Source organism: Catharus ustulatus, chromosome 26 (genome assembly GCF_009819885.2).
Source record: "Catharus ustulatus isolate bCatUst1 chromosome 26, bCatUst1.pri.v2, whole genome shotgun sequence".
In the NCBI taxonomy this organism is placed as follows: Eukaryota; Metazoa; Chordata; class Aves; order Passeriformes; family Turdidae; genus Catharus; species Catharus ustulatus.
In genome coordinates this window covers 7,308,490-7,336,276 of record NC_046246.1, presented here as the reverse complement: position 1 = coordinate 7,336,276, position 27,787 = coordinate 7,308,490, and the positions used below count along the sequence as shown (strand labels likewise).

The window sequence follows — 27,787 nt, the reverse complement described above, 5'->3', positions numbered from 1 at the left end:
CTCAGGGCAGAGCTGGAGCCGCAGGCGCTCGGCCAGCTCCGCTCAGCAGCGCTTCCTTGGGAGCCTTCCCTGTTGTGACAGCTCCAGCGTTGGAGGGGCTGCCAGAACCAGGAGGAGATCCCCTCCCCCTCCTGACATTGACAGCCCAGCAGCAGCAGGAGCTGACTGGAAATGTCACCGAGGCTGGGGCTGCTGGAGGACACCGGCCCCGCGTCCTTCCCCGGCCCGCAGTGGGGCCTGCGCTGGGTTTGTGCTGTGCTGTTCCCCTGCTCTGGGTTTGTGCTGCTCCCCTGCGCTGGGTTTGTGCTGCTCCCCTGCGCTGGGTTTGTGCTGCTCCCCTGCGCAGGGTTTGTGCTGTGCTGTTCCCCTGCCCTGGGTTTGTGCTGTGCTGTTCCCCTGCCCTGGGTTTGTGCTGTGTTGTTCTCCTGCTCTGGGTTTGTGCTGCTCTCCTGTGCTGGGTTTGTGCTGTGCTGTTCCCCTGCTCTGGGTTTGTGCTGTTCCCCTGCACTGGGTTTGTGCTGCTCCCCTGCTCTGGGTTTGTGCTGTGCTGTTCCCCTGCACTGGGTTTGTGCTGCTCCCCTGCTCTGGGTTTGTGCTGTGCTGCTCCCCTGCTCTGGGTTTGTGCTGCTCCCCTATGCTGGGTTTGTGTTGTTCCCCTGCTCTGGATTTGTGCTCTGTTGTTCCCCTGCTCTGGGTTTGTGCTGCTCCCCTGCTCTGGGTTTGTGCTGTTCCCCTGCCCTGGGTTTGTGCTGTGCTGCTCCCCTGCTCTGGGTTTGTGCTGTGCTGCTCCCCTGCTCTGCTCTGTGCAGCCTCAGAGCCTCTCCTGGCTCAGTGAAAGCCAAAATCCTCCCTGGGGCTGTGCTGGTGCCACTCACACACACGGCCAGGACACACCAGGCTCGGCCACCTCCCCAAAAGTGGCCCTGACCCGCCTCGGCTCCAGCCTTGGGGCTTCTCTCTCCCCCTGTCACTGCATTTCCTCCTCTCCCTCTGACACAGACAATCCACAGGGATTCGCTTCCACCTCCAAGGAAAAGCCACCAGGGACAGGGCACCCGTGGCAGCGCTCCCAGAGCCGAGTGCTGGTCATGGTGATTCCTCAGCCATGAAATCCAGGACAAACCCAGCTCCTCTGCAGGCCAGCCCTACAGAGGGTCCCCATCGGTCTCCGCTCCTGCAGCAGCGAGGGCTGAGCTCCTCCCAGCACCCAGAGCACTCCCAGCACTCTGCTCCCTTTGTGCTCACACACAGGACCCATCTCGAGCAGTTTTGTTGCTGGCACTGCCAACAGTTCCATCAGAGAAAAGTGAATTTGTCAGTCAGGCTGCAACTGTTCCTCCCCCCAGAGCATATCCCTCCTCTGCCTCCTCAACCCAATCCTCTCATCCAAATGACAAATAAAACTAATTTTCTGGGTCCTTCTACCCATTTCCACCCACAATTCAAACACTCAGCTTCCAACCACTCACTCCAAGAGCTGACCCAATTAGCTGATTGCCAATTCCAGCTATGGATGCTCATTGCTTTGTTACAGCAGAGCTGCCTTTTAAAGCAATAATTTATATCAGGATTTGAAATGAAGAGGCCTCAAAAGACCTTCGGCTGAAAGGTGTCCAACAGGAATTTTTAAGAGGAGTTCAAACGGATTCTGCAAATAACAGCCTGGTTTTCCAGCTCTGCCTTAAGGCCTGCAGCTTCGAGAGCAAGGAAATGTTTGGGAGCAGGAGCCTGGAGGGAAAAGTGAGTTGGTGAAATCCTTTAGCAAAGAACATCTCTGGGTGCAGAGGTTGGGGCTGGACACACCAGGAGAGGCAGGAAAAGCACTGCTGCTGGCACAGAACCCCTGGAGGAAGGGGCTCCAGCAGGATGGGCTCTGCAGCTCTGCCTCCGCTTGCCCCTCTGGCTCTTGGGCTCTGCAGGGCCCTCGCCAGGATTTCACCTTTTTGCTGTGTCCGAGAAAGCCCCTGGGGCACAGGAGCAGCTCTGCAGGACCTGCTGCCCTTCCCTGCCCTCCTCCCATCCCCACCCCAGCGCTGGCAGCTCCAAACCCTCACCCACTGCCAGCTCCCAATCCCAGATAAATTCACCCAGCCCTGGCTCTGGGGCCGCATTTTGGGCTCCCCAGCCCCGTCCTTGCAGCCTCTGCTCTCGGAGGGACACACAGCACCTGGCCCAGCCAGGCCACCCCCACACCCACACAGAAAGGTAGAACAAAGCCACAACATCCCCCAAACAAAACACACCAAGAAAGAACTAGAACAAAGAATTGTTTAATCGCTTAACCCTTTCTCTTCCAGGGACCAGAGAAACAAGTTTTCTGCTCCTTCTAATGAGGGCAGTAAGGCTCGTGTGTTACCTCTACAACTGCAGGGGCAAAGTTTACGAGATGATCGTCTTTAGTACTCAAAAAAGCGAGAAGCAATGGTCACTGCAACACTAAGAGAATCCTAGAGTCTCCCAACGGAGAGCCCATTGCTAGAATACAAAAATAAAGGAGGCATCCCTGCATATCCCAGGCTAGAAAGAGTTAACCAGAAAGAGCAGGAAGAAGCTTTCCCAAAGAGGGGGTTGAAGTAAACAGCAGAGGTCAATAAAGCAACATCTTCTCCTGACTTCCCCAGCATGTTTTTTTCCTTCACCAATAAATACAAATTCCTCGTTAACAAGCGACAAGCAGGTAATCTGCCCACAGCAAGGGGAAAAGGGGCTCGAGGCAGAAAGATTTTTCTCTCCCCTTCTCTCCTATTATTATTAATCTTTTTATTTAACCAAAGCAGCCATTAAAAACAGCAACCCACTGCAGAGGCAGGGAATCTGGTTGCTTTCACACTGCAACTGGCAGGTAAAAGAGCTGCACTGTCTCACAAGGGTAAAAAAAACCAAAAAATAGCTGCCACAGCAAAAGGTGAATGGGGAGGGAGAGGTCTGTTCTCTTCAGAGCTTTCCACCTCAGTCTCTCAGTTTAAAAATCAAAGTCTGCAGACGTTGTCTACTGAAAGCTGAAAAAAAAGTTTGAGTGGGAGGAGAAGAGGGAAAAAAAAAAAAAAAAGAAGAGGATGCATCTAGTAGGAAGCCTTAAGCAAAAAAGAAAAGGGCAGACCATGTCAGAAAGCCACCCAAGTGAGGAGAATTTTCTGCTGCCTCTGGGTTTGGAAGAGCAGCAAATGCCGGGGGTGCACCTGGCTACGCCCCCAGCCAGGTGAACCCAACAGTCACAGGTACTGCATGGAAACAACCAAAGCTGCCCCAGGAGCTCAGGGACACCTGGCCCAGGTGAGCTGGGCCCCAGCAGGAGAGGGGAGGCTGATCCTGCCTCCAGAGCTGGGCTCAGCACGGGGGAGCTGCTCCCTGAGGGGCTCCCACGGCGCCGGGCTCAGCCCCACCCTGGCACAGAGTGTGCGAGGGGCAGCCTCACCCCAGCTCTGCAGGGAGCAGAGGCCTTGGAGAGACGCTGCCAGCTGCCCTCTCTGCCTGCCGGTGTCAGGATTGTTCTGGAAGGCAGAGGCAGCCCCGCGCAGCTGCGCTCAGCAGTGCCTGGCACAGGCAGCAGGGGAGCACAGGGAGGCCTCTCATCTTTCCACGGCAGCAACAGGAAGACCAGGGATTGCAGCACATGGAAGAACAGCACACACACATGCACACACGCTCCCAGACACACACCTCACACCCCTGGGACCAAGGCTAACATGTTCAGACCTTCGGCAGGAAGAGACACGGGACAGCGCAGAGCGGTGCAGATCTCCAGGGGCTCTTTGGTCTTAGTTGATAGTCCTAGAAAAAAACAACCTCCAGAGGTGGTTGTAGCACAGCTGTGTAAGATCTGGGGGTATTTAGTGTTTGGCAACTGCAAGAGGGGAATCAGGGCTGTGTGTGACGGGAGGGGAGGGATGGAAGTACAGTGCTGTGTTTCCAGGTGTGCTCCTGGCTCTGCAGCCAGTCAGGGCGTGGGGAGAGGGACAGGGAGGAGGGTTCCTGAGAGGACCACGAATCCATCTGATGTTACACCAACAAAGAGGCAGGGAAGGCCCACCTTGGCCAAGACAGAGCAGCTGGCTGCGCAAAAATGCTGCTCCTGACAACTCCAGGCTGCAGCTGTATCATTCCCATGGTGACAATGTCCCCAGCTCCCGCACAGGTGAGGCAGAGAGGAGCAGGAGAACACAGCTACACACCCTGGGCAATGGAGAGGGGCTGGCACCTGCCCCTTTCCTCAGCAGCTTTAGCTACAAGTCCTAGGCCTCTGATCCAGCCCGTGCCCGTTGCTGTCACCTCCCTCCACGGCTCAGGGACCTCAGGAGGGAGCATCAGAACTGGGCAAGCTCCTTCTGTCCCGTGGAGCTGCACACCCAGTGCCTTCACTGATCCCTCAGCTAACACAGGGGGACAAGACAGGCAACCTCCAGTCCTCAATACAGCACAGCCACATCTGCTGACGTGTCTGAGATGGAAACCAGAAGATGTTATGGGACGAAACAGGTGTTTCATGGCCAACAACCGTAAACCAGGGGCCTCTAGACAGGCTGGTAGCACAGTCAAGCCTTCCAAATCACTGCAGTAAATTCATTCCATAACCCCTGCCCTAGGTTTGTATTTTATTCAGGAATTTAACATCCCCCCTGCAATGCAGGCAACAGCCCCTGTACCAGATCATACAGCAGCTCTGGAAAAATAATCACCAGTTACACTGCTCACAGACAACTCAAAGACCCCTGTTGGGACTAAGCTCCACTAAAGGCAAACCCCAGACTGCACTGCCCTGGAGGAGGAGGAGGAGGAGGAGGTGATGGTTTAGAGACGGCCGCTCCTGCCCCTGCCAGCTTGTCCTACCCTGTGCATAGTGCGAAACAGTGCAGTCATTCACCAGAGAAAGTTCAGGACCAAGGAAACTCGGTTCCCTTTCAGCCAAACATTTAGAGGAAGGAGAGGCAGTTCTGTTTTAGCTGGGCCGGCACTGCACTTGCCCCTCTGAGCTGTCTTCATCGTCTGAGCCGCCGGCCCCAGCGCTGGTCAGTCCTGTGATCCTGTAGCCCATGTTGAGCAGCATCACCTCCAGCGGGTCGGCGTTCATGCGCCGCTGGTTGGCCTGGGAGGCGCCTTCCATGTCCACCACCACGCGCCCGTTCAGGGTCTCGCTCTGCAACACAGCGGGGACAGCGCTCAGCGCCCAGGAGGGGCTGCTCTGCTGCTCCCAGTGGGAAATTGCAGCAAGAAACACAAGCAGGGGGGCTCAGAGAGCAGCTCCTACCTCCGGCCTGGGGTTCCAGAGCCGCACGACCGGGTCGATGCCGCTGGTGGCCAGGAAGCAGTAGCTGGGGTGAGGCTGCAGACAGTTCACAATGGACTCGTCTCCCTGCAGCACACGCACCAGGTTGGTGGTTTCCTTCTCCCAGATGAAGAAGGAGCCGTCGTCCGAGCCGCTGACGATGTACTGGGCGTTGCTAGGGCAGAGCAGCACAGCCTGGGGTCAGCTCAGGAGCCGGGCTCCAGCAGGCTGAGAGCCTCACGTGGCTTCCAGCACCAGCAGGCTGGCACCCCCCACACTGACACATCCTGATGAAGCTCCCCATGCTGGTTCCCTGCATCCCCAGGAGCCCTGTTTTCAGTCCCAAATGGATTTCTGGAATCCAGCCCAACCAGCTCCTCTGTGGATCTGCTCCCCACCAGCAGCTTGTGCAGCACCAGGGGAGGAGAGTCCCTGTCCCAGCCCTCCAAAACAGCGTCTGTGAGGCTCCCACAGAACAGATCAGCCTGTCCTGCAGCCCTGCAGCATACCTGCCAAAGAAATTGGCCTCCTTGATGTCGGTGGTGGTGTTGCAGTGGCCGCAGTACCGGAATTTGTAGTCGTAGCTGCGCTCCCTCAGCACCATCTCGTCCTCAGAGATGGAGTCCTTGCGGCCCGTGGCGCGCAGCCGGATGGGGCCACCCCCCTTCTTGTCCTCAGCTGCAAGGACAACACATTTCCCTCAGCACCACCGGGGGAGTTCTGAGCAAAACACACCCCAGGAGAGCCCAACAGCCGCAGAGAGGAGCTAAGGATGACTCCAGCAGGGAGCAGGGCTCAGAGCAGGAGCCTCCTTCCTTCCAGATTATCTCCTGGCTACATCAGACTCCTTTTATCACACTCTCACTCAAGAGCAAACCAGGAGCAGGCACAAGCAAAGAACAGGCTCAGGCCAGTTTTTGTGCACAGCCACAATCAATCTCTCTCAGAAGTTGGAGCTTTACTTCAGAGGGGCAGTTTAAGGAGCAAAGTCCTTGTGTGCTCATTAGATTTCAGTTCAACCTTGGAGAAGCCCAGCAGCAGCAGCACTCACCGTTATCACTCTTGGAGAAGAGGGCAGCATTGATGTCCCTGTCTAGTGCATCGCAGGCACTGCTGTGTGCTTGTTCTGGAAACTTCCCTTTAAAGTCATCCAGACACTCCAGTGCTTCTGCCACGTACTTGAGCTCAAAGAGGCAGCGGGCGAGGCGGAAATGGGCCTTGAGGTGGCACGGGTTTAGGGATATGGCCTTCAGGCAGTCCCTCAGAGCATCGTAATGGTCCCCATCCCTGAGGGAAACACAGCTCTGCGTTAGCCAGCCCGAGCAGCGACAGCAAACATTTTCCACTGCTGTTTCCCAGCCCTCATTTCGCTCCACAGCTTGTTGTTTCCAGCTCTCCACACAATCCCACACCCCAGGAGCTCGCTAACAGCATTTGCTGTGACTCGGGGGCACCACCTGACCCAGCCCAGGCTCCCCAGGGCTCTGCAGCCGCCCACAGGCAGCTCTGCGATGTGACCACACCAGGCTGCCCCGCCAGCCCTGACCTGCCATTTTAAATCCGGCACAGCAGAGCTCCCTGCTGCAGCACATTTCGGGAAGTCCTTTGAAGATGGAGGATGCAGCAGCCCTCTGGGCAGGCAGCACAGCCCTCCCGTGCCAGCCGGGCTCCTGTCACAGCTCACTCGTGCCCCTGTGTGGACACACGGCACAGCTCCGGCCACCAGCCCGGCCAGCACCTCCCTGCGGGGACACTGCTCCAGCAGGACCCTTCCTCACCTCCACAGGAAAAATACGTGGGCTTTTACAAGCCTGAGTTCTAAAGCCTTGGAGTTTTAGCTGTGAGCATTATAGCAGATGGGCTGTAAAGGGTATTTGTGTCCTTGTACAGCCAGATTTCCCTGAGCTGGGGGCTCTGGGACTGAGCCTGGGCTTGGCCGTGCCCTGGGACTGAGCCTGGGCTTGGCTGTGCCCTGGGACTGAGCCTAGATCTGCTCTGGGACTGAGCCTGAGCTTGGCTGTGCCCTGGGACTGAGCCTGGCCCTGCCCTGGGACTGAGCCTGGGCTTGGCTGTGCCCTGGGACTGAGCCTGGGCTTGGCTGTGCCCTGAGACTGAGCCTGGCCCTGCCCTGAGACTGAGCCTGAGCTTGGCTGTGCCCTGAGCCTGTGCCTGGCCCTGGGCTTGGCCCTGCCCTGGGACTGAGCCTGGCCCTGCTCTGAGACTGAGCCTGGGCTTGGCTGTGCCCTGGGACTGAGCCTGGCCCTGCCCTGGGACTGAGCCTGGGCTTGGCTGTGCCCTGGGACTGAGCCTGGCCCTGGTCCTGCTCTGGGACTGAGCCTGGCCTCGGCCCTGCTCTGGGACTGAGCCTGGATCTGCTCTGGGACTGAGCCTGGCCTTGGCTGTGCCCTGAGACTGAGCCTGGCCCTGTCCCTGCTCTGGGACTGAGCCTGGCTTGGCCCTGCTCTGGGACTGAGCCTGGATCTGCTCTGGGACTGAGCCTGGCCCTGGCCCTGCTCTGAGACTGAGCCTGGCCCTGTCCCTGCTCTGGGACTGAGCCTGGCCCTGCTCTGGGACTGAGCCTGGCCCTGTCTCTGCTCTGGGACTGAGCCTGGCCCTGCTCTGGAAGCAGGAGGGCCTTGTTGAGCCCTATGTTGTGCTCAGCTCAGGCTGGCAGGGCAGACACACCTGGGGTCCCAGCACTGAGCCCAACTGCTCAGACACCACGAGCTGCCTGAACAGAGTGCCAAGGCTCCACTGGATGGTTAATAACAGCACTAATTATAATGGTAATGTTTCACACCTGTAACCTACATGCCCCACTGTGGCTGCCCCATCCCTGGAGTGTCCAAGGCCAGGCTGGACAGGGCTGGGAGCAGCCTGGGACAGTGGAAGGTGTCCCTACAGCACACTCCTCAGGATGGATTGTGTCTCCCCAACCCTCTGTGGGCAGCCTGTCCCAGTGCTCTCAGCAGAGCTCCTCCTCACACACAGGTGGCACAGGGCACAGGTGTCCCAGTGTCTGGACTTACTAAGGAGAGTTCCAAATCCTGCAGGAGCAGGTTTCACAAACCATTCACCTGCAGCTCCCTCCTGCCCAGGTGGCCACTGGCCACTCCCCAGCACAGCCCTGCCCATGAGATCTGCAGGGCTCTCCAGGCTGCCCGTGCAGCACTGCCAGGGCTCGTTCAGGACATGCAGCAAAGGCCACTTTTAGTCAGAGAAAGAGGGAATGCAAGTTGGGATGTCACCTGTTAGGATGACAGACAGGTGTCTCACATTCACACACCTCAGGGCTTTCAAACTGCTCTGCCACCCTCAAACATCCTTCCAGCTCAACCACCAGCGCTGGCAGCCCGACAGCCTGGTGTGGAAATGGGCATGGTGGGATGTAAAGCAGGCTCTGACTTCTCCCTTTGTTACAGGATTGACTCTGCTTGTTCAAAACTAGAAATCTGCTCAGTACTGCCAGCGTGGACTGCTGAAAGCAATCCAGAGGGGGATGCAGTTGGCTTTTAGGAGCAAAATTTCAAAGGACAGCCTTGGAAGTGCTGGAAAATATGAGCAGCATCTTAAGGGAGATGAACAAGGGGAGGTTAGGAAATTACAGACCTTCCTTTTTTCTGGCTCTCTCTGTTATTCAGAGAATGAGGCCAAAGCAGGACCTGCAGGGTTCTGAGGGTGGCCTGTACCTGCTCCTGCTCCAGACATCAAGAACCTCAGAGACACGTGGTGGTTCAGCCTGGGTCACTGTCTGCCTCTCCTCCTGCTCAGTGACATCCAGACACCTTCTCCACACTCCACAAACTGTTCCTAGCAGAAAAATGCCCCTTTTCTGCACCTGGAAGGTACCACCTCAGTGCTATTTAAATCCTAAACCCTGCATGCCACAGAAACCCACTGTGTGTATGTTTTTCACATCTTCCTGCTACCCAAAACTGTGGCAAAGCAGTAGCTGACACACTGAAAGGTTCAGATGTGCCAACACCCTTTGGGAAAAAAAGATTCCTATAAGAAAAATGTCATTCATGAGATCAGCACTCAGCTTCTGTGTTCCATCCCTTAATCCCAACCTATTGTTCTTCTCCTTCTGAACACTGAGGTCTTTTTGAGGCAGCTCCCAAATCTCTGCTGTTGCAAAACAGCCAGTAGGCCAGTTACCAACAGTCACAACAACTGCTGGCTGCTCTTTATCTTGGCAAGAAGAGAGGAGAATTCATACTGGGGATTTCAGCAGGGAGAGGAGAAGGATATCCTCACAAAGCAAATGGAGATGAAGGACCACAGCTATTTTAAATATGTTAATGGCAAGTCATGGTGCTCAGTCTCACTCTGCTCAAGGGGACAGGCACTAAAATAACTCAGCTGTATCTTGCAGATGCAGCTCTGGCCACTGGTCAGAGCAGACATTACCTACTGCAGAGGCTGACAGGGTGTTTTGCAACCAGCAGGGCAGGATCCCCTCCAGACTGCAAGGATCTGCCACCTCCCCAGACCCCTCCCAGAGGTGTTTTTGCAGTCAGAGGAGTGGGCTAACACAGGAACCACCAGGCCTGAGTGTCTGCAGTGTGAGGTGCTTGGATAAAGCAGCAGCCAAAGGCACCCCAGCAGCCCCAGAACAACCTTCTGTCATGAGCTGTTACAAAGCACAGCCACCATTACATCATGTGTTGACAGCAGATTTAAGAGCCCTCCTTTAATGCAAATCAGAACCACCCAAAGAAACACAGACACCCAGAATGCTGTGAATCAATGTGGATTTTGGGTTTCTTTTTAAACAGGAAGGACCAGGATTTCACACAGCACATCAGGAGCTGAAACAATGAGCTGCTCACCAGCTGGGCCTGCCCAGAGTTTGTCCAGCACACCCTGCTGAGCCACCCCTTTGTGCCAGAGGCGCCCAGGTACGTTTCAGTGTGACAGCCCCAGCCCTGGCTGGGTTGGAGTCCCTGCAGTGCCCTGCCCCTGTCCCTGTCCCTTACCACTTGCGCTTCATGTAGGCAGCAGCTCTGTTCCCGTAGAGCATGGCGTTGTTGGGGGCCTTCTGCACAGCTTTGCTGTACAGCTGGATGGCCTGGGTCCACAGCTGGCAGGCAAAGGCCTCGTTGGCTTGCTGCTTGATCCTCTCCAGGTACGGGGGCAGCTCCACCTGGGGGCTGCAGGGGAAGAAGGGAGCGGCACAGGTAAGGGCACATCCTCCACTCCAGGGCAGACTGCAGGGTTTCAGCTTAGCTAATGTTTGCCAGGCTTCCTAATAAAAGATTCAGGAAAAGGCAGAGGGGACTCTGCACCTGAACAACTGAAGTTTAAGGTTTTGATCACAGAATCCCAGCACAGTCTGAGTTGGAAGAGCCTTTAAAGCCCATCTCATTCCACCCCTACTGCCATGGCAGGGACACCTTCCACTGTCCCAGGCTGCTCCAAGCCCTGCCCAGCCCAGCCCTGGACACTTCCAGGGCAGCCAGAGCTGCTCTGGGCACCTGTGCCAGGGCCTGCCCACCCTCTGGCAGTCTCACCACATCAGTGGGACCATCATTTGACTGCTTCCATTTTTTCTTCATCTGCAGAGACACACTCCAAATTGAGCAGTGGGTGTTTTAAGCATCAGACTTCACCAATGTGTCTTTGTTTCTGCATAAACAACGTTTCCAATCCCCTTTTAGCAATGCACAACAATGCACACGCAGAAGCATCTGAGCTCACCAGGCCCCTGCTCTGCAACCCAAAATTGCAGCCCGGTTCCTGCAGCTGCGGTGGAGGGGCCATCTAGAGGAGAGGAGCTGGAACAGCCCGGAGCGGCTCTGGAGGAACCCAGACTACCCATATAAGGTATTAAATAAGGGTCTTGACTTGGAACCAAGTCTCATCAGCTGGGAGAAAAACAGCCACCAAGATGTGCTGCTGCTCCTTCACCCCAGCTGCATTCTGCTCCTCAAGAGAGAAATCAGCAGGAGCAGAAGAGGCTCCATCCAGTCCTGGCTCCCAGGCTGGGAATGGCAGTGATGTTCAGTGCTGGTGTCACAGAGCAATTCTGGCTGTTTCAGCTCAGTCTGCAGCAGGCAAATGCCCAAAAGGTGGCAAAGGGAAGCGAGGTTCCTTCACCTGCCACTATCCACACACAGCTCCTGCAGGCCAGGGAACAACCCCTCAGGGCACTCTGCTTCCAGGCCTGAGAAATCATTTCTTAGTTCTGTCCACCTTAATTCACCATAAGAGGAAAAATCCCCGTGGACAATTCCTCCCAGGACGCTCTTGCCTGCTCTGACCCCTGCTCACAGCCCAGGCACTCCAGGAGCAGGGCAGGGGGTTTGCCCTTCACCTGATTTTGGCAGCACCCTGCCCTGTGGAGAGGCAGAGGACAAGGACAAAGCCACAGCAGGGCTGGGGAGCTGTGCCCTCACCTGACATGTGCCCTTCCCTCGGCCAGCCGGAAGCCGTTGCTGTGCAGGTGGATCCCGTTGGACACTCCGTTGGTGGAGGTTTTTCCATTCTGCACTTCTGAAGATCAGAAAAAGATACAAACAGCCATGCTAAGCACCAGTGGAGATTACACAAACTCAGGGTTTGTTTTACAGCAGTCCCATTCAGAGCAGAAACAAAACTCCCCTGATTCCACCTACTCCAGCACCTGGATTTGGTTTGGCCTCTCACATTTACAAATCTCTGCAATACAATTCTAGATCAGAAAACCAAGCACACACAGCTCTAAGTGCTCACACACAGCAAGGGCAGCCTCAAGGGAATTACCTCTGGCTGCTTCCAGGCCATGGCAGTGTCATGGGATCCTGGAATGGTCTGGGAGGATACCAGGACCTCAACCCTGCCAAGTCTGCTCAGTCCTTGAGCACAGCTTTAGGCACTCCCAACTCCCACACACCCCTCTCCACAGGTCACTCCTGCCCTCATGTTCTGTCCCTCTGCAGAAGGATTTTGGAACTCAGGGTATGAACTGCAGTGCAGAAACAGCCCAGCACCACCCACACCCTGCCTCGTTCTCCTGCTGCACCCTGAAAATGAGAACTGCACTCTGCTGTTCGCTCCCTTTGTGACAGCATCACACTTACCCCCTGAAGTGTGGCACTTCTTCGGGAGGAGAAAAGTGTACGGTCGCTGTTTGTATGTCAGATCAAACAAATAGACCTGAGGAAAAGAAAAAAGAGCCTGAGACAAGCCTGCAAAACAGAGATGCTCAAGTCAGAAATAAAAGAGGGCTCAGTAGGTACACAGTTCCATGTTTGTGTTTGCTGCTTCCAATTTTCTCACTGGGAATCTTTTCTGTAGATGGACACACAAGGGATGGCAGCAATAATTGGGGTGTGTCCCAGTCCAGCCCAGTTCAGAGAGAACTGAGACACAGGAACCTGGTCAGACTCCACACCTGCAGAACCTCAAAGATGACCTGACCTCTGACCAACCTGCTCAGAAAGCTTCATCTTTCAATCAAACAACTAAGATACTTCAGTTAACACAATGACAAGGAAGAAACCAAACACCTATTGACAGAAAAGAGGTGGGACACTGAGGCAAAGTCCAAGATTAAAACAGTATTTCCCAAGAAGCTCCCAGGCTGCTCTGTGCAATCCAATTTCCAGCTGTACTGGGACAGGAATGGGCAGGGCTCACCTTCTCCTAAAGGCAGAGAGTGCACGTGTGAAAAGAGCTGCAGAGCACAAGCACAGAGCAACCTGCCCACAAGCAAAGGGCCTGTTTAATCCACACCCATTAATGCTGTCAGGAGGATTTTCTCATTCCATTGACAGGCTTTACAAAAGATCCATGAATATCACCCAGAGCTCAAAATTAAAGCAATCAATATTCCAGGTGAAGGCCTTTGCTTCTCCAAGTTCCTTACTCACTACATTCTATTACAGAAGCAGTTTGATGTTTCAAGAATGAGTTATGAAATCCTTTCTAGGTCAACAAAGGTCAGTTCCAGAGCTGGTTTTGTTTATTTTCCTTCTCCTCTTCCAGAGAGTGAAATGTGAATTGGAAAACCACAACAGAACGTGGTTTAACTTTGATCAGTGACAGTGCAACAAATATATCCCTAATCCACGTATTTAGCCTGAATTAATCAGAAAGCAGTTTAAAATCAATCACATCACCCCCAGAGAAGTTGCTGTACCTATTTTCAATAGCACACAACAAAGTGCAGTGACCAGTGTGAAGCTTTTCTGCCTCCTCACCTGCTCCCCTCCCATGTTGACCAAGAGCTCGGTGCCATCGGGGCTGAAGGTGACGTAGGTGGCCACCAGGACCCTCAGCCGGTTGTTGTAGTCTGGCAGCTTCACTGGGAGGTGCCCTGAGGAGAGGACAGGCCCATAACCATTGGGTTAACTCTGAACTGTTGTCTCTGTCCTACCCCAGCTGCTCCTTTTACAGAGCAAAGCCACGGAGCACCGATGGGTTTCCATTGCCCACTGCTCACTGGATCCTCCCACGAGGAACCACAACAGGCACAGGAGGCTGTCCAGGCTCTGGGGGTTGATGCCCCATCTCTGGGAGTGCCCAAGGCCAGGCTGGATGGGGCTTGGAGCAGCCTGGGACAGTGGAAGGTGTCCCTGGCATGGCACAGGGTGGAACAAGGTGTGTTCTAGGGTCCCTTCCAACCCAAACCATTCTGTGATTCCATGACTGCAATTTTGCACAGCCACCTCCACATGGATATCAGAATTTTCACTGCCTTGCTCACAATGAGCCTGCAGAACCCAGCAAATCTCAGTTTTAGGGATTCACTAGGATTTGGCTTTTGTGATTTGTGGCCATCTGCAAATACCTCCATCCTCAACCCCCTAATTAGGTTTCCTTAATAAAGCCCTCAGCACAAGGAAACCAAAGCTCCTAAATATTCAGCTCACACACAGGTTCTGTTCTTCAGACAGCAGATGTGTTGCATGACCAATTCAGGGGACCTGAGGAATCCTCTAGTGGGACTCATCAGGAACAGGACTGTCAGAACTAGTCTGCTGAACATGCTGGTCTGAGATATCAAAAAAAAAAAAACCCACAACATTTTGGGGTAAAAGATAGTAAATAATGAGCACTGGAGAAAAAAAAAATGTCATCTGGATTGTTCAGACACTGCATCACTGATTCTTCATCTGCAGGATGAGGACAAGTCACTTGTGTGCCAAAAAGATTTTGAACAGCAGCTTTGCTGGGACCAGTTCCAGGAAAGCCTATAGGGCCCAGGTTCTATCCAACCCTTCACTTCCAGCAGCAGTGACAAAAACACATCCATGCTGGACACAAAGCAGCAAGGCTAGCTCACCACCTAGTGAAATAACCTGCAATTCCATGGACCTGCCATGGAAGAGCCCCTCTGAGCAGGGGGTTTTGTGTGAAGGGTTTCTCAGGTGGAGTCCCCCAGTGCCCCCAGTCCCCCCATACCTGCCACGTAGTACTGGGCTGCCCCGTCTGGGAGGGGTTTCTGCCGGTCACAGAAGGTGTGCACTCCAGCTGAAGGACTCTGCTTCATGCTCTTCCTGCCCAGAGAGAGAGCAGCCCATGGCAACCACAGCACACAGCTGTGCAGCCCCCTCCACGCTGGCTTCTCCTGCCCACCCACCAGGACACGTCCTGCTGCCCACAGCACCCCATGCACTCATCAGAAAGGCTCTGGGTGATGGAAAGAAGGGAGCAAACCCGCCCAGGAGCAGGTGAGTGCTGGCTCCCTGCTCCCAGCAGAGCCCCCAGCAGCAGGAGGAGGGCAGGAGCTGTACCTGTGGTTGTGGATCATGCGGATGTCGTAGAGCCGCACGAAGGGCCCGCTGGCCCCCACGGCCAGGTAATTGTTGTCCTGGGGGTTCACTGTCAGGCACTTGGCCTCCACCAGCTGCCCACAGTACTCAGTCAGGTCAATCAGCACCTCGGAACGCTTGCTGTTCTCCCGCAGGTCGTACTGCCTGCAGAGGGTGGCAGGGAGGGACAGGGGCTCACAGAACAGACTCACAGCACTCCTGAGCTGGGACAGACCCACAGGCAGCAGCCAGCCCAGCCCCTGCTCCTGCACAGACACCCCAACAACCCCACCCTGTCCCTGACAGCATGGTCCAAACGTTCCTGGAGCTCTGGCAGCCCTGGGGCTGGGACATTCCCTGGGGAACTTTTCCCAATATCCAACCCAAACCCTTCCTGACACAGCTAAGAGAGAGGACACCAAGGACATGGACAAGAGTCATTTGTGCCACAGGTTACTGGGAGCACCTCAGTCCAACACACACCAGGCCTCAGCAGCTGGATAATCATTAAAAGCAGATCTATAATGTCCACAGACTTATTCAAGTTCCAAATTAAACTCCCAAGTCATCACCTATTCCTTTCCTGGCCTCCCTTTGCAGTAGTGAGGAAAGTGGAGGAGCTGAGGAGAGTATTTATGACTCTACAAGATAAATCTTTCCAGTTTTAGGAAAGGGAGAGATGAGCTAAAGCTGTTCAGCACAGAGACAGCCTCTGTTCAGGTCTGTGCACAGCACACACTGTGATGGCTCCCACAACCAAAGCAGCTGGGACTCTGTACCTGATTAAGCCATCTTCTGCTGCACTCCAGAAGGTGTTTGGCCACATGGGAGCCGTGGCAATCCGCTTCACTCTGTTGGTGTGATCTCCAAACATGTGCACGGTCTCCTTGACAGTCAGGTCGTGCACGTGCACCTTGGAGTCGGCAGCTCCGGTGATGAGGATGCGATCCCCCGAGTGGGGCAGGAACTGCAGGAGGGCATTGGGCACTCAGGCTGCAGCAGCTGACACAGGACACCCCAGCAGGAACAGAGCAGGAGCTGTGGGCTGGCCCGTGCTGCTCCCAGCTGCACAGGTCACTGTGCACACTCCAGCCAGCAGTGACAGCAGCACAGCCTGAGTGTCACACACACCCCAACCTGCTGCAGCCATTTCCTTCCAACTCAGAGAGAACAAGCATAAACCAAGTGCAATATTAGATTTAATTCTCTCCCCCATAATTAGAAATATTAAACTTTCTTGGGGGGGAACTGCTTACAGGAAAACATTTCCCAGCAAGGATTTATCCTTTCACTGTTTCTGTTAGCTGCTCGTTCCTTCTGAGCACATACCTTGACAGAAAAGATGTTTGCAGTGTGTCCTGTGTGCATAGAAAGGAGTTTCTTGTGGTGCAGAGGATCCCACACAATGGTATGCTGGTCATCAGAGCCAGAGGCCAACAAGCTAAAAGGAACAGGAGACAAATATGCACCATGAATTCTTCTGTCCCTCACCGTGCCTGGTCTGAGGAGCTGTCTGACCACAGACACACATTAAGTTAACTCAGCCCTGAGCAGCCCATTTCCTCTCTTCCCTCAGCTCTCTGCTCTTGCTGCTCACCGTGCACCCATCCCTCCAGCCAGCTCTAGGAGCTAAAGCACACAAACAGCAATTCCCCAGAAAACACAGCGGGCTGAAGCATCCCAGGAGTGTTTGGTCAACAACAAAGAGCAGGGCCCCTGCCTTCCTGTTCCCCCTGGCTGGGTTAACTGCTCCCCACCACCTCTGAAGCCCAGCCAAGGCAGTCCCTGCCAGGCTCCAGACGTGCCCAGGCAGTCCCAGGGCTCATGGGGTGAACCACAAACTGCCTCTGAAGTGTGCAAGGTGCTCTTGGCCTGTCCATCCCCCTGCATCTGCACCAAAGGAATCTGACATCTGCAACACTCAGCTCTTTTAAACTCACTTTCCTTGCAGCCATTCTCTTTCAAGCACATTAAATTTTCACTGGCAAATAATTCTGAAGAGCATCAGAGGTAGACTGGATGTTGTGAGAGGCAGCTGCAGAAATACCCACTCTTGCTCCAGTCCACTCATTTCTCACATAGAAACTCTTCATTCCACTTGGTTACCGCAAGTTGCTCTTTAGTTTCCCTCTAAAATTGCAGAGGGGTGAATTCTCTACCTCCTTCCCTTGGGTATTTGCTCCCCACAGCAGCTTCTAACAGCATGGTGAAGGGGGTGGGGAAATGTCACCACCAGCTGGGCAAATCCCAAAGATCCATTATAATCCATAATACCACTTAAGAGAAGAGAAGCAGCCTTCAATCTCCACTTCTTAGTATGACCATTTCCCTTCTGAACTCACTAAAGGGGCATTTCTAATAATATCCAGATATATTTAACAAAATAAAGCTTCTTTTGAAGCGTGAGCTCTACTACAGCTCAAAATTTGAGCTTGAGCTCCACTTTACTAGAAATGGGAAGCAGCTGCTTATGATAACATGACCTACATCCCACTCCTGGGAAAACCTGGGGTTATGGCTCTGCTGATTCCCCAGATGAAGCCACATACTTACTCTCCTTTTTCATTCCATTCCAGACAGTTGACACACCCAGAGTGACCCTGAGGGAGGGAGGCAAGGGAAGATGGCATTACTCAAACCTCAGATGGATCAAACAGAGCTGTCCTAAGACAAGGACACAGTGAGCCCCTCACAAATAACAACTTCTTCCAATAAAAGCAGGTTTTTTTATTCCAATCCTGCAAAGAACTCCATACTTGGTAGATAAGCAGCTCCAGAAAAGACAGACATGCTAGAGCAGTTGGGGTAGAAAAGGCAAAATGAAAGAAATAGAAAAAGGAAGTGTTGAATAAAATGGCAGTTTAGTCTCAGAGGCTACAGCTGAAATCCTGCTGTACACAGGGAAAGGTGACTTTGCCTCCAAAGCCTTTGGCTAGGCTGACAAATTACATGTACAGGCACTCTGGGAACACAGGGAAAATGCACTTTTGATAGCTCTGTTAGAAGCACCTTGCTGCTGGGTGACTGCATCATCCATCTTCATCCACATTAACCAACACTGCACCAGGAAGTGGGGGAGTGCTGAGCAGCATTTGATGTGGGAGATGTGACTGAAAAGGGGGACAGAAGAATCCTTTTCTGCCCCAAACCAAGATAATTGATGTGTTAGAGGTTGCCTCAGCTGGGTACAGCAGGGTGTTGATAATGCCAAGGTTGGGGCTTTGACCCCAGGTGGGGCTGCTCACTTTGGACTTGGGGGATCCTTCCAACTCAGAACAGTCTGCATCCTCTTAAAATCTTTTCTAAGGTATGTCAGAGTGCACTGCAAGCTGTTCCTTGGGGATCCCATTAGAGTTGAGTATGTTCAACAGCTGCCAATTGTCTTCTCCAGGCACCAGTGCTGAGACTGGGTGCTGCCCACCCTGTTAGAGGCTCTCTTGTAGGTGCACCAGGCAGGGCAGAAAGCTCTCACTGAGCTACTCCTGACTCTAACACAGTTTGGGGGACTAAGAAACCAGCATTTACCTCCTAGAACAGAGAAGTTCACACTCTCACCTGCAGCCAGGGGCACAGCCAGCAGCTGGACACTCACCTGCAGCCAGCAGCTGGATTCTCCCTGCCACTCACCTGCAGCCCTCCCTGCCACTCACCTGCAGCTCAGCCTCCAGCCCCAGGCGCCGGATGAAGGGGTCGGTGACGTGGTAGTGGCGCTCGAAGCCCAGCGCTCCCCTCTCCTGCAGGGACAAACAGACACCACAGTGACACAGCAGCACAACACAAACACTCCTCTGACCTTCCACAGAACATTCCTGAAGTTTGAAAATCACACCACAGGTCCTGTATTGCAGCAGGGAGTCACAGAACACAGAATGGGCTGGGTGGGAAGGGACCTTGAAGCCCCTCCAGTGCCACCCCTGCCATGGGGACACCTCCCACTGTCCCAGGATGTCCAGCCTGGCCTTGGGCACTGCCAGGGATCCAGGGGTAGCCACAGCTGCCCACCTCCCAGGGAAGGATCTCTTCCCAATATCCCATCTAACTCCATCCTTCAGCTCAAGGCCATCCCCCCTTGTCCCATCACTGCACATCCCTGGGACAAGTCTCTCTCCAGCCTTCCATCCTTTGAACATCTCCAGGTGGGCAGGTCTTCATCTTTGCCCCTGAACTGATTTTAAATGCTGTGTAGCTCAGTGCCAGGCCCCAGCTGGGGAGCCAAAAGCAGCTCTGAGAGGCCCAGGCTGAGGCACACTGAGCTGGCCCAACTCTGGGCCTGAAACAGAAGATGTGCAAGAACTTGGGAATGCCTGTTATGATCCCTTGGCAAGGACTTCAGCAGGATTTCAACCCTGAGCACAGCAGTGCTGGAACCCTGCCTTGCAGAGCCTGCCCCAGGGCAGCAGGATGGGGTGAGACCTGGGGGTGTGAGTGGCCAGCAGCCCCCAGGGATGGGCTACCCCAGCCAGGAGCAGGGCACAGCACAGGCTGCTCCAGAGGGAGGGCAGCAGCTGCCACAGCACCGCACAGAACAAATGAAGGTGAAGGAAAGCAGGACAGTTGTTTCCCCTGTGATCTCCCAGGGCTCACAGATGCATCAGCAGATGGCTCTGATGAAAGAAGGCCAACTGCAGAGGCAGGAATGAAGCCAGATTTTGGATGGAACATCTAAATGTCCATGGAGATTCTTCCCTAGGACTTGACCCAGCTGTGGTCCCATTCCATGCCACACTTGTCAGTGCAATCCTCTGCCATCAGCATTTAGAGGTGGGAACACCAATGTCAAAATCAGCTGGTGGTGCCCAAAAAATCACCCTAGTGGTGCTCAGAGCACATCAGCAGTCCCAGAGCAGACACAGAAGTGCTGAATTCCCTTCCCAGCCCAACGCTCAGTAATGAACTCCACACACCAAAAGCTATTTGAAGACAAAATGGAGACAGACATGAAAGGATTGGAGGCAAAACAAACCAGGCTTTTTGTAGGAGCTTCCATGACAAACTTCAAACCCCCTGACATGCTTTTGTGGAGAGCATTCCTAAAGCACTGCAAGGCCCATGCCAGGTGCTGCAGGTAGAATTCTGTGCTACTGCAGCCTCAGGGGCTCTGGGAGGGCTGTGGGGTAGGATATTGCTTTTCCTACAAGGAACTGCCTGACTTAGCAATCTTCCCAAGGTCACACATCAAAGTCTGACAGAACAGACGGTCTGAGACAGTCCCAGGCTAAGGCTCAAACCACAGAACCAGCCCTTCCTTGTTAGGGCAGCAAAACAAATCTTTGCACATGGATTAAATTACAAGCTTATAACAGAGTTTGGTACCAAGTGCGGAGTGAGCACTCGAGCTCCCAGTTCCTTATTCTGGCTACTCTCAGATCCCTTTCCTGAATGCTGATTATCAGCAAAGCTGCAAATGATTTCAGGCCTCTGAGTCCCAGCAATAATTGCCTATTGTGTCTGCTGCAGCCAGTCCTTTCACGTTGATATTCCACAAATGCAGCCATCAGATGACTGATCCCACCACTGCACAAGTTTTTTTTCCCTACACAAAGGAAGCAACACAGCACTCTCTAAAGAAAAGGAGACAGAGAGGCTGTGACAGAGATCATTAGCTTTACTGCAGTCAGAAATACCTCTGATGGCAAGATCACACGGGGAGAACACAGAGAGCAGAGAGGAAAGCTGGCTAAGGGCCTTTGTGGTGCCCAAACACAAGCAGCTCTATTTCTCTCTTCAACTCAAAAGGAACAGAGCTGCTGATGGCAAACCAGCCCAGGGAAGGGAACTGTGCTCCTGCCAGGCCAGACTTCATCCCAGCTCTCCATCAGGGACAGTGACCGGTCCTGTGTGTTTGTTCTCCTCAGCTCCCTACAGGGTTTATCAATATGTAACCAACAGAGATCTCCTTCCCAGGAAAAGGCAGCTCCAGGAGATTTTCCCACCCAGCACCAGGGAGCACAGGGCTCACACAGACCTTGATCTGCCTGTGGATGATGTCCCTGGTGATGTTGGCTTTTGCCATCTTCTTGCAGTGGGGCAGACGAGGAGAAGCCGTGGGAAGAGCTGCAGTGCATCCGAGCATTCCAGCCGAGGCAGGATCCACACCCAGGGCTCAGTTACCTGCAGGACAGCACAGGGGGGACAGGGACAGAGACAGGGACCACTGTCAGGCTGCTCACACAGTGCCAGCCCTGCTCCCCACAAACAGAACTGAAAAGTTTGGAATTAAGGCTCCTGAGGAAACTCAAGGAAGGAACAGCACAAGAATGAATGTCTGACTCAAGGCCATTCCCAGTTTGTGGAGAAATTCAGGATGAGCAGGATTCCAGGACTATGCCAGCCTGGAAATTCCGTGTTTCTATCCCAGCAAAGACCCTGTGAACCCAGAGCAGTGTCCTGTGCCAGCCTTCCCTCCCACATTCCATCACCACTCACGTCCAGTGCCATGCTTCCCAAAGTCCACAACCAACAGTGTTATACTGTGAATAAACACAGCACTGATGCTTTTGGCCATGGCTTCTCTACCATTTACTACATTGGATTATCAGCAGAACACCCCTAAAATACCCAAAAGGGCATAAACATTCCTTGGAAATCACATCAGCCAACCACGAGGTGACACCTGAACACCTAATTACCTCAGCCAGAGAAAAGGGGTGACCAGTTAAAATTTAATTTCCAGGAGAAATTAAGAGTTTTGCACACTCTTAATGGAGTTTAATGTACTAACCTAAATAATTGAAACCCCATGGAATTGGCTGCTCCTGCTAAAACACATTCAAACTGCAGAGTGATGGTCACAGCCCTGAGCTGGACAGGCTGCCTAGCAAAGGATCAGTCAGTCCCTGAGAAATGCTGCAATTCCCCCAGTTTCCATCCCACAGCCTGGCCCATTTCGATGTTCCTACAGCTCTCTTTAAAATAACAAGAAGAACAAAAATTAAATTTCAAACACCCATTTTGTCCTGTGTAACCCTCTAGCTTAAAATGCTCTTTAAAAACATTTCCAAGCACAACAAGCCAAAATTTTCCTCTTCTAAATGAGGAAATGCTGATTCATTGAAACGAGCATTTCACAGGAACGCTGCAACAAACAGGAGTCCTGGCAAAGCTCATCTGATCCTCTGCTGCCCCTGGCCCTCCTGTCCCACCCTGCCAGGGCAGGGACACCTCCACCCTCCAAGCTGGCCCTGCACCTTCCAGGGATGGGGCAAACACAACAACTGCCCCAGGAAAGGCTCCCCAGGACAGGAAGGGGAGGCAGCAGGGCTGGGCACAAGGGCAGGTGGATCTGCTGACTCTGCAGCTCCTGAGAGGTGCCTGAGCTGCTTCCCCAAACTTCAGGAGAGACTGAGGAGCAGGAGCGTGTCCAGGGAAGGGAAGGGAGCTGGGAAGGGGCTGAGGGGGCTGGAAAGGGGCTCAGCTGGAGAAAAGGAGGCTCAGGGGGGCTCCTGTGGCTCTGCACAGCTCTCTGACAGGAGGGGACAGCCGAGGGATTTGGGATTTCCCCCAGGGAACAGGGACAGGAGGGCAGGGGATGGCCTGGGGCTGCTCCCAAGTCCTTCCTCCAAAGGGACAATACCCCAGCACATGTCAGCACCTCAGCCTTGTCTGCAGCCTTCCACTCCTCCTGTGCTCCCCTACAACATTCCCAGGCTCTGTCCACACTCTCCCCTCTCCAGCTTCCTCCTCCTCCCCCATGCCAGGCAGATTCCTTGTCTTCCTCTCTGAGAGCAACTGAATTTGGCTCCTGGGAGCCCACCCTGCCCGTGCCAGCCAGGCTGTCACCTCCCAGCTGACAACACCCCACTGCCCTTCGAGGAATCTTTTTGTCACATTTCCAATTCCTAACCAGCTCCTTTCTCTTCCAGCAGCACCTCAAGGACACACAGGGAAAAGGCACGTGCATGGAAAGGTCCAGATCTCCCATGCACAGCCATAAATAACCACACCAAGAGGACAATTTAGAGCTAAATAATTCACTGCAAACCCATTAATCCCCTGCAACCCCTCTGTGTGAACAGGATGCCCAGAGGGAAGGAATATCCAAACCCCCCAAAACCAGCACTCCTTAACAGACCCAAATTCCCTGGATTTTCAACAAACACTCCTCTGTGCCAACTCTCTGGACAAGTCACTCCCCAGCAGAACACTGTAGTGCAGGTCTCAGGAGATCCACACACCTCAACTTTACTTCTTAAAAAACACAGGCAAGGAAAATCATCCAAGAAATCAGCCCCTGGGTAAGAGGCTTGGGTAAAACCCAGTCAAACAGAAATGCAGGAGCCCAAGGTGTCTCTCCAGGAAAGGGCTCAATTTGGCAGCTGGATGCTGTAAAATGCTCAAAGGTCTCCCAGATCTTGTGCCCCTGCTTGGCCAAGAAGGCTTCAAGAGCCTTTCCTCCTCTCCCTTTGCTATTTTTTGTTGCTCAACAGGTATTCCACAACTACAAAGGCTCTGGTGACCTTTCAACTACCATAGAATCACAGACAAAGGATTAGGAAGCCCAAATTCTCATTCCAGATCACATTTTGAACATTAACCACAACTGATCACAGCCCCAGACTCCCAGTCCCCATGGATATAGCAGTTACCTCATTCTAATATTAAATAAATTAAAAATAAATAAAATAAATACTAATTGTTATTAATACTAAAGGCTATTGACCCCCCCACTGCACAGGTAGATCCAGCCTCCAGTTTCAAACTGACCCTGGAATAAAACAAAAACTTCCAAGGTTTGTAGATCTCCTGCAAAACATATATAATAGAAATCAGACAAAAATAAATTGTGCCTCCCAATTTCTTAGACACAAAGGCTTCCAAACATGAAGTCCCTCCAAAGAGTCTGAATTTGTAACCACCAAAGGGACTGGAAATTTCCACCATGGAAATTGGTAAAGAATGTTCCTTTTTAGGCAAAAACCACTGTGCAAATTCTGCTCTAACCCTTTTGGCTTTTAACTAACCCTGCACAAGCAACTCCTGGTGGAATGAGGGATCAGCCCCAGAGTGAGGGACAATTCAGGATAAATCTGCACTGTTGTACCAGGGCTGACTCCACAAGCAGAGCTCACCCTCCCTGTCCCTGCAGGTGTCCCAGGACATGGGAGCAGCCTGGGCTGTGGGAGGGCTCCTGCACTCCAACAAAAGCATCTTTAAGGTCCCACTCCACCATCCCATGACCTCTTTGGGGTTATTTCTGGATGACACCAGGGCACGTTTCTCTATCACCCTTCAAGGACAACTCCCCCTCATCCCTCACTGCTCCAGACCTGCCTGGAACACCCCAGACAGGACAAAAGCCTGGGATGCAGCCACTGCTGTCCCCTCCTGCAGTGAGGATCACAGAGGATCAGCCACCTGCACCTTCCTGCTGCCACACACAAGCCCAGGGGCACAAACACAACTTTCGCAACGCTTGGCCTTTAAATCCACAGTCAAAAATTAACAAGGCACACATTTCCCTGGGCTCCAAATCTGGCAGGCTCTGTTTGCACTGACAGTCATTTAAAAGCCCCCTAAGCTCCTGGGAAAGTACACTTCCAAAGGGTGCTCCAGGGCATGGAGAGAACCTCACTCCCAGCCTGGAAACAAAACCTCGACACTGATAACACAAATTATTCCACCAAATTAGCATCAAACGCTCCCAACACAGCTTGGATTTGGGGGATTGCTCCTTTGCTGGATTGTATTTCCCCCTCATGGAGCCACCTGAGCTCCTCCCACCCACAGCACCACAGTGACAGGCTCTGCACAGGGGGTCACAGCCCCAGCCTTGGCACCAGCACCCTTTGGGAAAGCTCCATCCACCCCAGGGAGCTCCACAAAGCAGCAGGACTGCTGGAAGCAGCACTTTTAAACAAGCAATCCCATTCCTAGCTGCTTGGATGTGCCCAAGTTTCTCAGGCTCCAGACCCAAGGTCATTGGGAAAAAGCAGCACTGCACACCATGAGCCTCTGGAAACACCGCTCACCCCAAGGGAGGATCCCTTAGACCCCTCCCTTCAGCATCTGTGAATTATTTCACCACCCAAACCTGCCTCCAGAGGCTTCTTTATCCCCACAACTTATTTCCCTGCCCTCTTTACCTTGACTTTCCAAGAGGTCACAGATCAAATTAAAATATAAAAGTGCAGACAGGAATTTTTTTTTTTTTAAAGAAACCTGAAAACCCAAGAAGGAATGAGCTGGTTAGCAGCAAACACCTTGCTAAAAAAAGGTTTTGCTGCAGCTGAAGGAGTTGTGAGGAGCAGCAGTGGCTCCCCAGGACAGATGGCTGGAGCAGGGAGCCAGGAGAAGAGGTGAGAAGTGAGTCCTGACAGAGCCAGCACGAGGGGACAGTCAGGGAAACTCTGACACACTCAGGGCACACAGCTCCTCCAGCTCAGCCCTCCCACCCAATCCTGCCTGTCCCCTGGTCCCCAGCTGGCATGGGAGAAACAGAAGATGCCAGGGAACCCTCAGCCCAGCACAAGCAACACCCAGTGCCCAGTCCCAGCGGCCCAGAGCTCCAGGAAGGAGCTGGACTGGCAGAGGAGGAGAGGCTGATCCCCCTCCAAGGAAAGGGGCTGCAGGACACCCACCCATCAGGGCAGGGAAAGTTTCTGTGAAGGCTTCAGCAAGGGGACAGGGAGCAGAGGGAGCAGGGCAGGGTCCCAGCCAGGAAAGGGGACAGGAATGTGAGGGCAGGGCAGTGCCAGGCAGGGAGGGGGAAAGGGAAGGCAGAAGGCAGGAGCTGTACCTGGCAGGGGAGGGCACCAGCAGATGCTGCAGGGCTGGGGGGAAGAGGGCCTGGGGGGAGGATGGATAAAGGAGAGATCCTTGGAAGGAGTCAGACCCCTGGTAAAGAGAAGGGGGTGACAGCTGGGGGAATGAGGGGACAGCTGGGGGAATGAGGGGACACCTGACAGAGCTGGGCTGGGAGGAAATGTCAGGAGAGGGAGGCAAGGGGGGACAGAAGAGAGGGAAGGGGGAACATGGGGATGGAGCTGTCAGTGAAGGGGTTTGGGGTGCATAGGGCAGGGAGCTGGCAGGGAATAGGGTTCAGGGGCACAGCCCACAGGGAATGGGGGCACAGCCCACAGGGAATGGGGTCCAGGGGCACAGCTCACAGGGAATGGGGGCACAGCTCACCAGGGAATGGGGTCCAGGGGCACAGCTCACAGGGAATGGGGGGCACAGCTCACAGGGAATGGGGGCACAGCTCACAGGGAATGGGGGTACAGTTGGCAAGGAAGAGGGTCCAGGGGCACAGCTTACATGAAACAGGGACACAGTTCACAGGGAATGGGGTCCAGAGGCACAGCCCACAGGGAATGGGGTCCAGGGGCACAGCTCACATGAAACAGGGACACAGCTCACAGGGAATGGGGTCCAGAGGCACAGCCCACAGGGAATGGGGTCCAGGGGCACAGCTGGCAGCTCACAGGGTCCAGGGGCACGGCTGGCAGGAAAGGGAGCAGGGCTGGCAGGGAAAGGACACGAGCTGTGCCTGACTGCGGAGCGAACGGGGGGATGCAGCTGATAGGGAAGGGGGCGCAGGGGGAAGAGCGGCCGGGAACGGGGCAGCGGGGCCCGGCAGACACAGAAGGGGCCCGGCAGATGCAGCTGCGAGCGAAGCGGGTGCGGGGCGCAGCGGGCAGGGCAGGGGGGCCGGGGGGAGGCGCCTGTCAGGGCGGCAGGGCCCGTCCGGCCCGCGGGGGCCCGTTACCTGTCAGGCCTCCCGGGCGCGAGCGCGGCGGGCAGCGGAGGTCGCGAGGCTCCATCCATACGGCGAAGAGCGGGACGCAGCGCAGGGGCCGCGGCGGGGCCCCGGCCGTGCCCCCCGCCCCCGGCCCTGTTTACCCCCGCCAGCTGTCCGGGGCTGCGCTGCGCCCCCCGCCGCCGCGCGCTGCGCATGCGCCACGCCAACTGCGCAACCGCCCCCCCCCCCGCGCTGCCGCGCCCCGCCCCGCGCAAAAGGCGTAAATCCCGTTCGTGAATTCCGCCCCTTCCTGCCCGCCGCCGCGCCGGAACTGACAGCTCACGGAGCCAATGGGAAGGGAGGAAATTGATCATGAGGGATCCGCCAATCGGCGCTGAGGGGGCGGGAGCGTAGCGGCGCGAAGGGGCTGCTGGGAGGTGTAGTCAAGGGGGGAGTGATGGCCGCTCCGCCTCCACGGGGCCCGGGCGTGCCTCTGGAGGGGCGGCTCTTGGTTCTCGTCGTGGGTCTCCAGCAGCGACTGGGACACACGGGGGAGTCACCGCGCTGTCCCGCAGGCTGACACGCGACCGCCACGCGACAGCCACGCGAGCCCCCCCCGCGAGCCACGCCCCCCCGCGAGCCCCGCCCCCACGCGAGCCCCGCCCCCCCACGCGAGCCGCGCCCTCCACGCGAGCCCCGCCCCCCGCGAGCCCCGCCCCATGCGAGCCACGCCCTCCACACAAGCTCCGCCCCCACGCGAGCCCCGCCCCCCACGAGCCCCACCTCCCACGCGAGCTCCACCCCACAAGCGAGCCCCGCCCCCCACGCGAGACCCCCGCTAGCCCCCCGCCCCACGCGAACCCCGCCCTCCATGCAAGCTCCGCCCCCGCGAGCCCCGCCCTCCCCGCGAGCCCCGCCCCCACGCGAGCCCCGCCCCCACGCGAGCCCCACCCCCCCGAGCTCCGCCCCACACGCGAGCCCCGCCCTCCCCCCGAGCTCCGCCCCACACGCGAGCCCCGCCCTCCCCGCGAGCCCCGCCCCACACGCGAGCCCCGCCCCACACGCGAGCCCCGCTCTCCTCACAAGCTCCGCCCCCGCGAGCCCGCCCTC

The 27,787-nt window shown here is 54.9% G+C and overlaps 1 protein-coding gene and 1 long non-coding RNA gene across 2 annotated transcripts; one reads left to right on the top strand and one right to left on the bottom strand.

Moving 5' to 3' along the window:
• The first annotated feature begins 166 nt into the window (after nucleotides 1–166).
• Nucleotides 167–2,434, top strand: LOC117007530. Its single transcript, XR_004420154.1, has 3 exons — nucleotides 167–246; nucleotides 1,569–1,740; nucleotides 2,298–2,434. It is a non-coding gene; the product is annotated as an uncharacterized LOC117007530 (long non-coding RNA).
• WDTC1 (WD and tetratricopeptide repeats 1) lies at nucleotides 2,255–26,816 on the bottom strand. The gene is made up of 16 exons (XM_033080772.2): nucleotides 26,705–26,816; nucleotides 20,966–21,111; nucleotides 18,651–18,734; nucleotides 17,554–17,600; nucleotides 16,330–16,441; nucleotides 15,780–15,967; nucleotides 14,983–15,165; nucleotides 14,651–14,745; nucleotides 13,447–13,562; nucleotides 12,325–12,400; nucleotides 11,662–11,758; nucleotides 10,243–10,416; nucleotides 6,315–6,550; nucleotides 5,773–5,941; nucleotides 5,246–5,438; nucleotides 2,255–5,134 (listed from the first exon to the last, which is right to left on the bottom strand). Exons 2-16 carry the CDS (start codon nucleotides 21,071–21,073, stop codon nucleotides 4,937–4,939), a joined length of 2,076 nt encoding a protein of 691 aa, XP_032936663.1. The 5' UTR covers nucleotides 21,074–21,111; nucleotides 26,705–26,816; the 3' UTR covers nucleotides 2,255–4,936.
• Nucleotides 26,817–27,787: the final 971 nt, after the last annotated feature.

Coding starts and splice junctions, on each gene's coding strand:
- WDTC1 (XM_033080772.2), bottom strand. CDS start 21,073: ATGCTCGGATGCACTGCAGCTCTTCCCACGGCTTCTCCTCGTCTGCCC. Junction 18,735..20,965: donor TCATCCACAGGCAGATCAAG/GTCTGTGTGAGC, acceptor TTGTCCCTGCAG/GAGAGGGGAGCGCTGGGCTT. Junction 5,135..5,245: donor TCTGGAACCCCAGGCCGGAG/GTAGGAGCTGCT, acceptor GCTGTGTTGCAG/AGCGAGACCCTGAACGGGCG.